Source organism: Capsella rubella, unplaced genomic scaffold (assembly GCF_000375325.1).
Source record: "Capsella rubella cultivar Monte Gargano unplaced genomic scaffold, Caprub1_0 scaffold_2, whole genome shotgun sequence".
Classification (NCBI taxonomy): domain Eukaryota; kingdom Viridiplantae; phylum Streptophyta; class Magnoliopsida; order Brassicales; family Brassicaceae; genus Capsella; species Capsella rubella.
The window spans coordinates 2,196,512-2,211,912 of NW_006238922.1; the positions used below are offsets into that span (position 1 = coordinate 2,196,512).

Consider the following 15,401-nt stretch of genomic DNA (forward strand, 5'->3'; position numbering starts at 1 on the left):
AAGGTGAGAAAGCTCAGAACAGATAATGGCTTGGAATATTGCAACCATCAGTTTGAGAGTTTCTGTAAAGCTGAAGGTATTGTAAGGCATAAGACTTGTGCATACACTACTCAACAAAATGGTGTAGCTGAGAGGTTAAATAGAACTATAATGGAGAAGGTAAGAAGTATGCTGAGTGAGAGTGGTATGGAAAAGAAGTTTTGGGCTGAGGTTGTATCTACAGCTGTGTTCTTAATAAACAGATCACCTTCAACAGCAATTGAGTTTGATTTACCTGAAGAGAGATGGACCTCAGCTGTACCGGATTTGAGTTTACTAAGAAGATTTGGTTGCTTAGCATATGTGCATGCGGATCAAGGCAAGCTTAATCCCAGAGCTAAGAAGGGTATTTTCACAAGTTATCCTGAGGGAGTAAAAGGATACAAAGTCTGGTTATTGGATGAAGGCAAGTGTGTAATCAGTAGGAATGTTGTCTTTCGAGAAGACATCATGTATAAAGATCTGAAGAATGGAACACCAGTTGGTGTATTTGAGATTGATCTTGAGGGAACTGGAGCAAGTTCAAGTGATAATGATCATCGAGTTACAGATCAAGGTGGAGTTATTCAAGAGAAGGATATTCAAGAAGGAACGAATACACCCACGAATGCTACTGAGAGTTCATCTAGTGAACAACAAGAAATAGAGAATGATGAATCAGGGTCTGAAGAAGAAGAAGACCTTAGTGATTATCAATTGATTCGGGATAGAGCTAAAAGAACTATCAAGATAAATCCAAAGTATAATGAGTCAAATTTGGTTGGTTATGCATGATATTCAGAAGATGGTGAAAAGGCAGAACCAAAATCATATCAAGAGGCTCTGTTGGATGCTGATTGGGAAAAGTGGAATGAAGCTATGAAAGAAGAAATGGCTTCTATGAAGAAAAATCATACTTGGGATTTGGCTGATAAGGATAAGACTATGAAGCTAGTAGGGTGCAGATGGATTTTCACAAGAAAGGCTGGTATTCCTGGAGTTGAAGCACCTAGATAAAAAGCCAGACTTGTTGCAAAGGGTTTTACTCAGAGAGAGGGTATTGATTATACAGAAATTTTCTCACCTGTTGTTAAACATGTGTCTATCAGGTACATTTTGTCAATGGTAGCACATTTCAACATGGAATTGCAACAAATGGATGTGAAGACAGCATTTCTTCATGGCTTCTTAGAAGAAGAAATCTATATGGCTCAGCCTGAGGGTTTTGTAGACCAGAAATATCCAGAGAAGGTATGTCTACTTAAGAGATCTCTTTATGGTCTTAAGCAGTCTCCTAGGCAATGGAATAAGAGATTTGATGAGTTTATGATTGGAATTGGTTTCCTGAGGAGTGCTTATGATAGTTGCGTATACTTTAAGAAGTATGAGGATAAGGTATATGTGTATCTGTTGTTATACGTGGATGATATGCTGATTGCTTCAGTTAATAAGTCACATGTTAGTGATCTTAAGAAGATGCTGAGCAAAGAATTTGAGATGAAGGATCTAGGTGATGCTAAAAAGATTTTAGGCATGGAGATCACTAGAGATAGAGTTGCTGGTGTGTTAACTTTATCTCAGGAAGGTTATGTGAAGAAGGTTTTGAAAACTTTTCACATGGATAAAGCTAAATCTGTGAATACTCCAATGGGAGTGCAGTTTAAGCTTGCAGCAGCTACTGATAAGGAGTATGAAGAACAGAAGCACAGAATGAAGATTGTTCCATACTCAAATGCAGTTGGTAGTATCATGTATTCAATGATAGGCACTCGACCAGATCTTGCTTTTCCTGTGGGAGTGATTAGTCGCTTTATGAGCAGGCCTTTGAAAACACATTGGGAAGCTGTCAAGTGGGTCTTGAGATACATGAGAGGTTCTGAAGAGAAAAAGCTGCATTACAGAAAGCAAGGTGATTTCTTGCTTAGAGGGTACTGCGATTCAGATTATGCAAATAATCTTGACAATCGCAGGTCAATCACAGGTTATGTTTTCACTGCTGGTGGTAACACTATAAGTTGGAAATCTAAATTGCAGAAGGTTGTATCTCTGTCAACAACTGAGGCAGAGTATATGGCTCTTACTGAAGCAGTGAAAGAAGCTATTTGGCTTAAGGGTTTGGCTGGTGAGCTTGGTTTTCATCAAGATGCTGTTGAAGTAAACTGTGATTCTTAGAGTGCTATTGCTTTAGCTAAGAATTCAGTTCATCATGAGAGGACCAAGCATATAGACATCAGGTTACATTTCATTAGAGATATCATCAGTGAGGGTTTGGTGAAGGTTGTGAAGATTGCAAGTGAATGCAACCCTGCTGATATCTTTACTAAAGTTTTACCTGTGGACAAGTTCGAAGGAGCACTAGAAATGCTCCGGGTAACTCAAGACTGAGCGGTCAAGCTCAGGTACCGGAGGGGAATCCAAGAACTAGAAGAGTGAAGGCTTATGAAGATTATCAGAGTCAAGGTGGAGAATTGAAGTAATTGACTATGATATTCTTCAGGTGGAGTCTAAGTGTGGTGAAGACTCTCAGGTCAAGAGAGGGTTTCAAAGTTTCAGATGCAGGAAGAAGGCACGTGAGTTTCACGTGATGCCGTTGATGGTTCTAACAAACCAAGGAGGGGCATAATCGTCTTTTCGCTTCAGCTCTTATATTAAGTCATCTTCTTCTCTTCCTCTGTATCGATTCATTTTTTACAAGTTTGTTAGATTTGGATTGAGGAGAGAGAGAGAGTTGAATCTGAGAGTGAGAAAGTTTAGAGAGAGAGAGCATCTGAGAGATTGTAACGATTACTTTGTTCACCAAGTTCTAGTGGATTCCGGAGGAGTTTCTCCGGCGAGACGTAGGAATCCGGTTTGGATTCTGAACTCGTTAATTGCTCGTGTTCTTTCGTTTCTGTTCTTGTTCTCGATTCATATTAGATTCATCAAAGATCGTCTTCATTCAGCATTTGCTCAAGTCTAAAGATAGAGAAGATTCTCTACAATATTGATTTGACAAGTTTTGGCCTTGTCAAAGTTGGAACAAAACCATTACCATACCATACCAAACTGACGCATGAATGTTCTGATAAGGTCTTAAGAACCCTAGAATTAGACAGACAACACACAAAAGTTAACCTGTCAGACAACCGTACGACCATTCCAGAGAGGAAGACCTAACCGGGTAGTGATCTTCTACAGCGCAGAAACTCTTTCGAGACACACTCGAATCGCACGGTTATATATCATCATCCAGGTTTAAGTTCCTGTATCCTTAGAAACCAAGGATACAGAGGTACAAACCTACAGAACAGATACTGTTCAAGCAAGGTCGTAAACAACAAAACTCGTCTTCCCCTTTAACGATGTGGTGCAAACTACAAAGAAACGACTTAAGTCAAGTCAGCTTAACTTGACTAATACGTCGTCGTTTTCTTCTTCAACAAATGCATTGACTAACACGTCGTCGTTTTATGACTCAGTGAACACTAATGAAGAGATAGACTGAAAACAGAGGTTTCTTCTCTGAATCTCATTTTTGCTTAAACCCTAAAACCCTTTTGGATTAGGTTTTTTCTCTTCAATCTTATCCGCCGTGATAAAAAAATCTGATTGCTTTGATTCATGAAGTTTTGATTTCTGAAGTACGATGATTCTCTCACGCTCTGTCTCCGTGCTTCATTTGTGCGGTGTCTCTTCTTCAGCGCCGTCGAAGCTCTTATCTCAGAAGTTCAAGGTCTCCTTCGCTCTCGCTTATGGCTCATCTGTTTCTTTCCGTTTAAGCTCCCTGAATCGATCTGATGGGAAATGGGTTCGTGGGTTTGCGTCTGCTACTGAAGCAGAAGTAGAGAAAAAGGGTAATGATACGTTTTTTGCGGACCATACTGTTTCTTGGAAGTCTCTTGGGTTATCAGATAAGGTCTCTGTAGCTCTTCAAGATTCTGGGTTTGGTAGACCATCTCTTACCCAGGTCAGTTTTCAAATCTAATAGAGAATTTGGAGAAGTTGAGTTGAACTTGCTAGACGATTTGGTTTTATGGGTTCAATTACTAGTGAAAGGAAATTGAGAACCTTTATTACTACTAATTTCACAAAAAGGTATTTCTTTTCCATTTTTGGTTCAGAAATGTTTGATTGTGAAGCTGACTCTGTATTGCTTTTTTACCTGTTAGGCTGTTTGCATACCGTCTATATTGTCAGGGAAAGATGTTATTGTTGCAGCAGAAACTGGTAGTGGTAAAACACATGGATATCTTGCTCCAATAATTGATCGTTTAGCGAACACCGCTCTTGATTCTGAGAATACGAATGGAGAGGGAAGGCCGTTTCCGCTTAAGAATCTCTCTCTTATTCTGTGTCCAAATGTGATGTTGTGTGAACAAGTGGTGAGGATGGTTAATGGTCTTCTTGGTGAGGATGGTAATCCACTTCTCAGAGTTGAAGCTGTTTGCGGGGCTCAGGTAACAATTTCTTCCCGACAAGCAAATTGTATTTACTTCTTTGATACTTTTTTATCTGTCTTCTATAACCATTTCCTTTATTGGTGTGAGCTCTGCTCCTTTGTAACTGTTTTTGTTCAAATATAGCTGAATATGGAAGTTGTATTTGCTCCAGGGTTGGCCAGATAGACTGCCTGATATAATTGTTTCTACACCTGCTGCTCTTCTCAATAATATTGAGCCGAAAAGAAATAGGCGTCTGGAATTTCTTCGATCTGTCAAATATGTGGTACGGCTTATTGGTTAGAGTTGTATTGTATTGTGTTCTGAGAAATTTTGGAATTGCAGATCTCCTTTTGAATGATTGGATAACTTGCAGGTCTTTGATGAAGCTGATATGCTTCTGTGTGGAAGCTTCCAGAATCAAATTATCCGTCTGATAAATATGCTGCGTTTCGATGAGAAACAAGTGTCTCGTTTGGCTACATCTGCAATTGGCAAACCAATGGAGATTGATACCCTTGTCCCCCAAATTGATCTAGAAAATGAGGATGATGCAGAATTCGATGATGGGTCTATTTCTGAGGAAGAGGATGAAGAAGAGGAAGAGGAAGCAGAGTATCTTGATGATACAACACAAATGCTTAGTGTTGAAGCCGAAGCTGGATCAGATACAAAAAAGGGTTGGAGAAGAGTGAGAAAGATCTATAGCCGTAGCAAGCAATATATCTTTATTGCAGCCACACTTCCAGTTAACGGGAAGAGGACTGCAGGAGGAATTTTGAAACATATGTTTCAAGATGCTATTTGGGTTAGCGGAAACTTTCTTCACCGAAACAGTCCGAGGTGAAAAGTTCTCACTTTTATCTTCGTTGTAGTACTGTGCATCACTCACCCCTTTCATTATGTATTATATTAGAGGTCTAAATGCGAACAGGAAATGAATATAAGCTCTTGGTTGAAAGTTATTGTTTTGATGTTTCTAAGAAATTTGCAATCTGCTTCTCTTGATTAATTACTTAGTGGTAGTTTGTAAGCTACTCAAACCAAGACTTTGTTATTGTCTTCCTATGTTGCAGACTAAAGCAAAAGTGGGTTGAAGTCACAGTAGACTCACAGGTTGATGCTCTTATAGAAGCTGTAAGAAACAACAACAACAACACCACTGAGAGGACAATGGTGTTTGCAAACACGGTTGAAGCGGTTGAAGCAGTGGCTGATATATTGGAGAAAGCTAGTATCCAGTGTTATCGTTATCACAAAAACCACAAGCTTGAGGAACGTGCTAATATATTAGCTGATTTCAGAGAAACCGGCGGTGTCTTTGTTTGCACTGATGCTGCTGCCCGTGGAGTTGATGTTCCTAACGTCTCACACGTTATTCAGGTTGCTTTCCTAATTCTAACTAACACCCTTTTCAAAGCACTCAGCTCTCTAAAACCATAATGAAAATCCTCGGGTGGTGATTGCAGGCGGATTTTGCTAGTTCTGCAGTGGATTTCCTTCACAGGATAGGTAGAACAGCCAGAGCTGGGCAATATGGAACGGTGACTAGTCTATACACCGAGGCTAACCGTGATTTAGTACAAGCAATCCGGGAAGCAGTGAAGATGGGTCAGCCAGTGGTATAAATTCTATCAAACTCCCATGATCTCAATTCAGTTTTATCATCATCACCCTTTCATACTCGAGCACAATATTAGCTCATGAACATTGGCATATTCCTTCTGATGATCCATTCTTGTTATATGAAATATTCAGGAAACTGCGTTCAGCAGGAAAAGAGGGTTTAGGAACAAGGTTAAGAAAAGAGGTAAATAAAACTTGAATCCATAGATGCTGACTGAGAAAGATAAAGAGAGAAGCTAATTGTGTTTATTGTTTAATGTTTCAGCTTTCTTGAAAGCTGGAGATGCAGAGGAGCCTCAAGCTGTGAGATTTTAAAGTTCTGTAGTTTCTTTTACAATTCCATAGGCATTGTTGTATATAGAAGTACCGCAAAATCAAAATAATCACTTTCTTATTTTCGTGTACCAAATTTTTTGATATGTTAAACGATCTCTTTTATGCATTTGACACCAAAAAAGTGTGTATTTTGATTCTAATAATCATAAAAATCCAAAGACAAAGGAGAAGCATGAAGAGAAAAACGGAAAGAACTGAAATAAGATAAGTGATCCATAAGATGATCACTTTGGTCGTCTGACTCATAATCTTCTGCAACACAAACTCAAGTTCTTGTCTCTCGTCTTCAACTTCTTCTTCGTGTCATGATTGTAACAATGCTCCATGTTCATACACAAAAAAAAAGAAACCACGATCTTGCGGTTGGATCCAAATTAACAAGAAACTACTTCGCAAATCTGAACTTTTAAACCATATATAAATAGCTTCACATACTTGTAATTGTTACACATAAATGTATATAAGACCTATAATAAGGAGAAGATAAGTTATTAGCTCACAAGTCACATGAATTCGAGAATTGGGACTCATCATCAGCTTCCTGATCTTATCGTCTTCTTCCTGAAACCAAGCTTCCAACGTTTTTAGAATCTTGGAGAGATCAAAGCAGAGGACGAGCCAACTCCAACAATCTGAACGATTGGGTGTCTTCTTCAGACACTTGGTCTTATTCAGGTTCATAGCTCGCTTCGATGCTCTCGTCGGTCAAGATCTTGTGTTGTAAAAAACAAAGAAAGTAGAACCGAATTCTACAAACCACTCTGTTATACAAACAGACGTGAGGAACAGAGAAGAGCTGTAAGACGTACAGAGAATAAGAACTTTTACTGAATGATACTTTTCTCTGAATAACTCTTTTATTTCTCTGGTTCTCTAGTTCTCTCTTGTTCATTTTTTTCACAATGAGATTACATCACTTATATAGAAATCTAGAAATGTAACTTACTCCCATTACCTCATGTACTCATTATTGTCCTACATTAAACATAATTTGAAACCCCCAAATTAATACTACAAACATAACTGACAAATACTTAAACTCTCACATTTATTCTTCTTTGACCAAGCATTGAATCACTTTTCAACATCTTGGCACTACACTCAATAACGTCAAATTCTTGGTGTTCGCTACTGAATTCAAACACGATCTCTTTGTTCATTTCTGAAGGTTCGATAGATAGCCATCGAGAGTGAAATATGAGTAGATGTTCCGTTTGAAAGTTGAAGACACGGCCTATGTAGATCATATCTGACAAATCAGGGTCTATGTCCCCTTGACCTTCTCGACGACATACTAGTGAGGACATATCATACACAGGTTTGTGGCTACGGTGAATTACTACGCACACTGCAAAGTCGGTGTAAGGGTGGCCACCGTCCGGACGAATGGTCAATACATTTCCTTTGCCTCGTCGATTGAACTCTGCAGGCATTTTGCTTCCTGGTAAGAGCGCCAAGCCATGACGAAACGGTCTTTGGATAATAGCTCTTCGTGCTTGTTGGCACAATTTAAAGCAGTTTGAGAAATTGAGGTGCGCTTGAGGAGTGTTGACAGGGGTAAATACAGTCTCCAGTGATTCACAGTCATCTGCAAATAGATAGAACAACGAACTAGGGAGTTCCGGCAATGATGCAAGTCTTCTGCAACCATGTAGAAAAATATAGTGTAGGGAAGGAAGATCTCTGATGCAATCTGGTATCCTTTCAATATCAGAATTGCTTAGGTCTATGTTTGTTAAACTAGGGGGGAGATGTGTTACTCCCTTGAGCGTTCCACGTCCGCTCATAGAGAGGGTCTTGAGACGAGAGCAAAACCTAATTGATGGGGGCACGCCTTCAACCGTTGTCCCTGATATACAGAGTTGTTCCATGTTCATTGAAATAACTGGAATATTTTTCAATTTTGAGCATCCAGTCATATAGACCCATTCTAGAGATGCCAAGTTCATATGAGCTGGAATGACTTGTAGGTTTATGCAGTCGAGCGCCCACAACTTATGTAACTTATGAAGATACGAAAAAGAGGATGGTAACTCTACCAAACTCTCGCAGCCAGTCAACGTTATCTCCTCGAGATTTGTAGCATGCGTAAGATCTGGGAGATCCTTCAAATTCTTGGACCCATACAAATCCATTTTCTTGAGATTTTTTAGCGGCTGTATATGTAAAGAGAAAGTGTTATTAAACATGTAGATCATTCATGTATTGCAAATAGTTATAGGACAGCACAAACCTGGGCTCCTTTCCATAACTTCTCGACCTTGCTATCTTTAATGGAGAGGTCAACAAGATATGTTGGATTAAATGTTGGAGGAAGACTCTTGCTTGGGTATGTACACCAATCTAGTAATCTTAGACTACGCGGAAACTCCACCTCCTCATGTATATGCATTCTATCATTTTCATCAATTGTGCTTTTGTAGACTCTTAGGAATCGAAGATTAGGCATTCTTTTAAAAGCTTTCTTGCTTATAGACAGTTCTTCAATTCCTGATATATCAAATGATATACCAGCAACATTCCTGGTACCCTAAACCAAAAGAGAGTAATTGTTAGTAACAGTTGGTCTAATATTTTAATGTATGATGAATCAATAAACAAAGAGTATTATAATTACACAAGAGAAAGAATTTACGTTGGCATGCTCAAGAACATCACAAATCTCTCGAGTATCCAATAAGATTTGTCGTTTCCAAGGCTCTTGTTTCTGAATGCTTTTTTTACCCATTTGTTGTAGTAATCTGTGCATCTCTATTCCTTTCCCATCTGTAGTTATCTCTATGAGAGATCTGTTTTCCAAGATTTTCAACCCGTGTATGACATCCAGTTCACTGTCGGCGAACATGGTTTTCACAATGCCATAATCTCTATTGTTGAAGAAGACTGCAATGTGGAGAAATAGTGTTTGCTCATTCTCATCTAAACTTTCATAGCCAACTCTCAGTACGTCATCGATATCTCGATCAAGAATAGTTTCAAGCCTTCTCATCACATCTTCCCATTCGTCTTCCTTCTTCCCGCATAAAGATGAACCGATGACACAAAGACCTAACGGAAGCTTTCCACAAAGCTTTGCTACTTTATGTAAACGCCCTTCAAAACCATGATGGAGAGATTTTTTTCTAAAAGCATATCCACATAATATCTTGACCGCTTCTTCATCAGATGGAAATCCTACACGGTACGTATTGTTGATACCATGTTGCTGTAAAATCTCTTTGTTTTCTGTAGTAACAACAATTCTACTTCCAGAACCGAACCATGTAGTTTCATTCGCCAACGCCTCTAATTGCTTTATATGATTGACATCATCAAGAATAATGAGCACTCTTTGCTTGCGTAACCTTTCTTCTATCACACCTGAATGGCATATCCTAATACCATCCTGGTTCAAAACCTTTGAAAGAAATTGTTCTTGTAAACGCAACTCATATAGACCACTATGACAGCTTCCTTTAATATTATCCATAAAACAACTAAGTTGAAACCGATTAGAGAGTCGGCTTTGTAAAGCTCGGGCAATGGTTGTCTTACCAATCCCTGCAGGACCAATAATTGCAACCATCTTAACTTCATCATTATCTAAATCTAGTAAAGACTCCATTTCTCTCAAGTGAGATTCAAGTCCCACCATGCCATCAAAATCCTTAGATGGTGTAGCATTCAATTTATCGGAAACATCTCTCGCGATCTTGTCTATCATTTTTGCTTCATTGTCCCTTAAAGAAAAAGCATAAGCATTTTTTTCCATCAACGACATGTATTTCTAATGTTCTCAATCAACATAAACATTACCTGATTTAAAAAAAAAACATTTTCATAATCATTTAGATTCCAATTCATCATGAAACACCATTACTAATCTATTTTCCCAAAGTCTGATTTTTGATATATATATATATATATATATATATATATTTTGAATAACTAAGAGGTTTTGGGCCGAATCTCATATATCATAATATGTTATATGGTCTCGTCCTAAGCGCTACTTCAACCGGCGACCTCTAGGCTTTTGCCAAAGATCTTTACCAATTAAGCTATTAGCACCTGGTAAACTCAAATTCTGATTACCGCTTAATATAACAAAGAAATAAAAACTCGGATTAATGAAAGACTAACCATCTTAAGAAATCTTCTCCAGCAATGTTGCCAGCTTGTTTCAAAGCTTTGCTCCATTTCTGCCTTTCCTCGTCTGTCCTACGTGCACAAGTTTCATTGAATGTGATCCCGAAGTCCCCAGTTTGGTTCCGTACATGAGATGGCTCAACTCCGTAGAATATGGTCATCACTATCTGTTCAAAGGCCTTCTTGCAGTTCAAAATCTCCACCAATTCATCCAAACACCAGCTTGACGATGCATATTGCTTGGAGAGAATCAAGATCGAGATCCTCGATTCTTTGATAGCCTTTTTGAGTGAAGGGGCGATCTCTTTACTTCTCTCAATCCCTTGATCATCGAACATAGCGATCCCATTGAAATCAAACTGTTTGCGCATGTGACTAAGAAGTGTTTTACGGACGTCAGGCCCGTGGAAGCTTGCGAAGACATCGAATTTGTAGTTGGGAGAAGGAAAAACGTTAGGAGAAGTGATCATGAGAGACATGCTCTTGAGAGTTTGAGAAGTGGAAGAAGATAAGTAGAAATCAGATTTTTGTGAAGCTAATGTGTTTCTGGAAAGCAAACAGAAAAAAAAAAAATAAGTGTATTGGTTTTTTGCTAAAGGCCGTCTGTTCAAAGACCGTCTCTTGTAAACGCGTTATGTTTTTGTTGTTGCTAAAATGTGTAATAAGTGGAAACGCATTATGAATTCTTGGGAATAAGTGGAAACGCATTATGAAGTCAAATAATTAATAATGCATGTTTGTCGTTATTATATGGGTTGCCACATTATTACAACCACAACTTGTACTTATTCCGTTCTCGGTATTTCAACCTGTACATTTTACCTTTTCATAAAATAACACAAACTTTATTTATTCTGCATAAATCAACCTATACTTCTAAAACCATCTAAAACAGTGTCTCTCCAATTGAAATAGATAATCACGATTACTAAATTCGATTAAACCATTAATCGCGATTACTCATTGCGTTTCATCCTAATATACGTCTCAACAATACCATATATGACTCGAGACGATAACCACGTAGCTTTGGGAGAAAAAGAGAGGCAACGTGAGGATTTTTGGTAGCTTTGGTAGGGATTCTCCTCCGTCTTTTGATGTGTATGAGAAGAATAGCTCGTAATTTTAGGAAATTGAGATAATTGATGTGTCAAGAAACCTAAATCCCCACGTTGCCTCTCGTTTTGGAACGATTAGGGCTTCGGGTTAGCTATTTATAAACAATAAAAACCAATGATAAAATGACATGTCAGCAAGTGATTTACAGTAAACTTGATGAGAAGCAAATTAATTTTAAGTAAACATTATTAGGAATACAATACATTTCTCAGAAGCAATTTAACAAATTATTTTAACTACATGATATTCTTGTTTATTTCTTATTTTTTTTCTTTTCTTCAGCACCGGGAAACTTGGTTTCTAAACAAGAAAAATTATGATAAAAAGCTTTAAAACTATGAAGAGTTAAAAAATTAGATACATCAGTTTTATAAATTCGAATAATACACATGTTTTCAATAGAAGTATAGAACGATGTTTGCCCTTTTATAATACCTATTTAAAATTCTATATTACATCTCTCACTTAAGAAGCAATTTAACAAAATTCCAAACAAAAATAAAAGGATATATATTCATATAATAAAATTGGTCTATATTATTTTTTTTTTGCTAAGACTGAATGACCAAACATTCTTTAATCAAAACCAAAATGGAGTACAATCAAACACACACAAAAAAAAAAGGCATTACAAATGAAACTGATGTATTTGCAATAGACAATTAACATAATACATGAGAGACAATCATCCAACAACATGATACAAGATCCACACGAATCACACACTAAAGATTCACCTCACTCAACTATTTCTCTTATGCCATTCATCAAACGTTGACTGCAGCAACATACTCAAAGCCATATTCCACCGGAATTGGATTTTTAAGCACTGCACCAAACCACTCGACCTGCCCCCAAATCTCTACACTATTACTTCTTTCAAGAGCAATCATCGCACACCAAATCATCCTATTCTCATATCCACCACCACCACCAGAAGCCACAAACTTGTCCCAAAAAAGCGCCATCTTCCCACCGTAATCCGCCAACCTTACATTGGCAAAACGAGCAAACTTAGGTAGCTTTTTCAGACCATTCACGACCCTCCAGGATCTTGCCTTAGTGTCATACCATTGGATAGTTTCTTCGTTAGAATAATAGTAAAGCACGTTTTCTATAACACAAGCTGAAAGTCCATTCAAACGCAAATCCATCTCCGGTCCTAAACTATTCCATGTACCATCCTTGGGGTTGTAAGCCACACCCTTATCCCCAATAATATATACCTTTTCATCAACCACTACATTGTAAGTGTGATCATGACATCTATATATCGTTAACCTACCTGCACGACTCAACACAGGCTCCCAAGTTTCGGTTTTTAGATCGAAAACCTCCATCCAGTTCGATGGATCGTATTTTCTATAACAAAATCCTGTTACATATATTTTTCCATCAAGGAAATTAGCTGATGGGCTATCCCGTTCCATCTGCATGCTAGGAGCTTGGAGCCACGTGTGAGACCAGCAGTCTAGGATTGAGACAGTAGACGAGGCTGAACCGTTGATGACTCCACCAATGTTGTAGATTTTAGAACCAACCGTCACAAGAGCCGAGCTCTTTCCACGAGGATAATGAGTAAATGGGATTGTTGACAAAACATACCCACTTGACTTATTCTTCTTCTTCCTATTGGTTAGGATAGGATTAGGTCTAGGACGTAGCATGTACCAGCGAGGGGTGTGGTCAGTACGAGACAAGCGTAAGCATACATAGAGAAAATTCTCGGTGCAACCTAATAGTGATCGGGTTCGGTAAAGCTCTGATGAAGTAAGGAGCGAGCGGAAGTGCTTGGAGACTAAGGAGAGAGTTGGATAATACAATCTCGAGACACGGGCTAAGATGCTCAGTAGCAAATCTTCTGGAAGTGAAGGATTTGAGGTTTGTTTGTTTGGTAGTTTTGTTTTCTTCAGTGGTGGCTCTTCGCCGTTCATGGTGGCTAGGGTTTGGTCTTTGGAAATTGATTTTGCTTTCTTCTTCACGAAAGGTTTGTCGAAGTATGGAATTGGACTGCATATTGATGGGCCGAATCAAATGATCTGGCCCAGTAAGTCTTTACACATGTCAGTTTTTTTTCTTTATGTATCATTAACACAATCTATCTATATTAACATTTTTATAGTAACTTTTGTGTTTTACCCTTTTATTTTGTATTATTTGCATAATTAACCCTTTCCATTAGAATAAATAACAAAACTTTAAGTTAAATTTGGTAATTAAATCATAATAAAATTGCAAAATTGGAATTCAATATTTATTATATTTAACAAAATTTCATAAAATCTCTCCCTAATAAATCAAAGTTTCTCCAACATATTTATATGATCTTATATGTTTTAAATTTATACTAGGGATGGACCCGCACGTACGTGCGGGATTGGTTGCAAAAACTATGTTTATCATAAAGTTTCTAATATTTTAATCGACATAATATAAGACTCGGATCGAATGTGAACTGAATGACTGATAAATTAGAAATCAATTAAATTTGTGAACTATCACATCACATAAACTAATGAAAAACATTAAAACTTTTGAATAAAATAACATAAATATAGATATCAGGACAGTCAAACCCGTTCACTATGCATGTCCTACAACAAAATGAAATATTTTGGTCCACCCACATGAATAAATAGTATGTCTTCAGCTTGCCCGTTACCCATAATTCCCTTTTGTATATTATTAGAATTAGTTAAAATAATAATTTTTTATTTTCTAAATTACCCGTTCCCTTTCCGTTATTTCTTGTCCCAATATTTGAAATTTTTAAGTGAAACTTACTTTTGCTATTAAAATTTCATATTCTTGTATCATACCCGTCATTTGATATTTAGAAGTTAAAATTAAATTTAAGTTTCCAAATGTTTTATATAGGCTTGTTTTTGATGAGAAATAGTGTAGATATTTTTTTTTTTTGAATTACCCATTCCCTTTTTGTTCCCGTTCTTTCTCTCTAATATAATATCATATTTTTTTATATATAAATGAAATAATTTACATTTTTAAAAAAACCAACATTATATAGCTTGTATTTAACTAATTAAATTACTCGTTCTCTTTCTGTATTCGTTATTTCTTGTCCCGATATTTGAAATATTTAAGTAATTTGAAACTTACTTTTGCTATTTAAATTTCATATTCATGTATGATACCCGTCATTTGATATTTAAAAGTTGAACTTGAATTTATGTTTCCAAATTTTTTATACCATCTTGTTTTTGATGAGAAATAGTTATATAATTCTTTTTTTTTTAATTAACCGTTTCTTTTTGTGCTCGTTCTTTCCTTATAAGATAAGATTATATATATATTTTTTTATAAATCGCATCATTTACATATTTTTTTTTTAAAAAACAACATTATATTGCCTGTAATTAACAACATTTAAAAAAACAATACCGTTAATTATTAGGTTGTAGAAACGTATAGCTTGTAATTAGAGTATAATGTTTTATTTTGTATTACCGTAAAATTTGAAGAAATGTAAGCAAAGAGTCACATTTATAAACTACGAACTTATCCCTGTTTAAATCTTCAAAAAGAAATGAATCAATTGAACAAAAAATATATTAAATATTTTACTAAGTAATGAAAATTCAAATAACTATTTTATTCCATTAACTGTTTAATTCTTTTTGTGAATTGGCAATGTTATATTATATGGAAAATATAATAATCGTGTGATATGATTTCCTGAACTTACTTAAAATTATTAAATGCTAATTGCATATTAGTTAATATCCAGCGAAATTG

At 36.8% G+C, this 15,401-nt stretch overlaps 3 protein-coding genes and 1 pseudogene across 3 annotated transcripts; 1 reads left to right on the forward strand and 3 right to left on the reverse strand.

The window, feature by feature from the left end:
* Positions 1–3,129: 3,129 nt before the first annotated feature.
* Positions 3,130–3,329, reverse strand: LOC111832216 (annotated as a pseudogene).
* Positions 3,330–3,546: 217 nt separating this feature from the next.
* Positions 3,547–6,504, forward strand: LOC17896400 (DEAD-box ATP-dependent RNA helicase 22). The gene is made up of 8 exons (XM_006300273.2): positions 3,547–3,964; positions 4,167–4,454; positions 4,609–4,722; positions 4,813–5,279; positions 5,513–5,819; positions 5,906–6,058; positions 6,195–6,246; positions 6,328–6,504. The coding sequence occupies exons 1-8, from the start codon at positions 3,644–3,646 to the stop codon at positions 6,375–6,377; spliced, it is 1,752 nt and encodes a 583-aa protein (XP_006300335.1). The 5' UTR covers positions 3,547–3,643; the 3' UTR covers positions 6,378–6,504.
* Positions 6,505–7,260: 756 nt separating this feature from the next.
* Positions 7,261–11,005, reverse strand: LOC111831958 (disease resistance protein RML1B-like). The gene is made up of 4 exons (XM_023787730.1): positions 10,521–11,005; positions 9,034–10,117; positions 8,632–8,928; positions 7,261–8,554 (listed from the first exon to the last, which is right to left on the reverse strand). Exons 1-4 carry the CDS (start codon positions 11,003–11,005, stop codon positions 7,433–7,435), a joined length of 2,988 nt encoding a protein of 995 aa, XP_023643498.1. The 3' UTR covers positions 7,261–7,432.
* A 1,189-nt stretch (positions 11,006–12,194) lies between these two features.
* LOC17896428 (putative F-box/kelch-repeat protein At1g60570) lies at positions 12,195–13,590 on the reverse strand. Its single transcript, XM_006301137.2, has one exon. It carries the CDS (start codon positions 13,577–13,579, stop codon positions 12,413–12,415), a length of 1,167 nt encoding a protein of 388 aa, XP_006301199.1. The 5' UTR covers positions 13,580–13,590; the 3' UTR covers positions 12,195–12,412.
* Between the last annotated feature and the right edge of the window lie 1,811 nt (positions 13,591–15,401).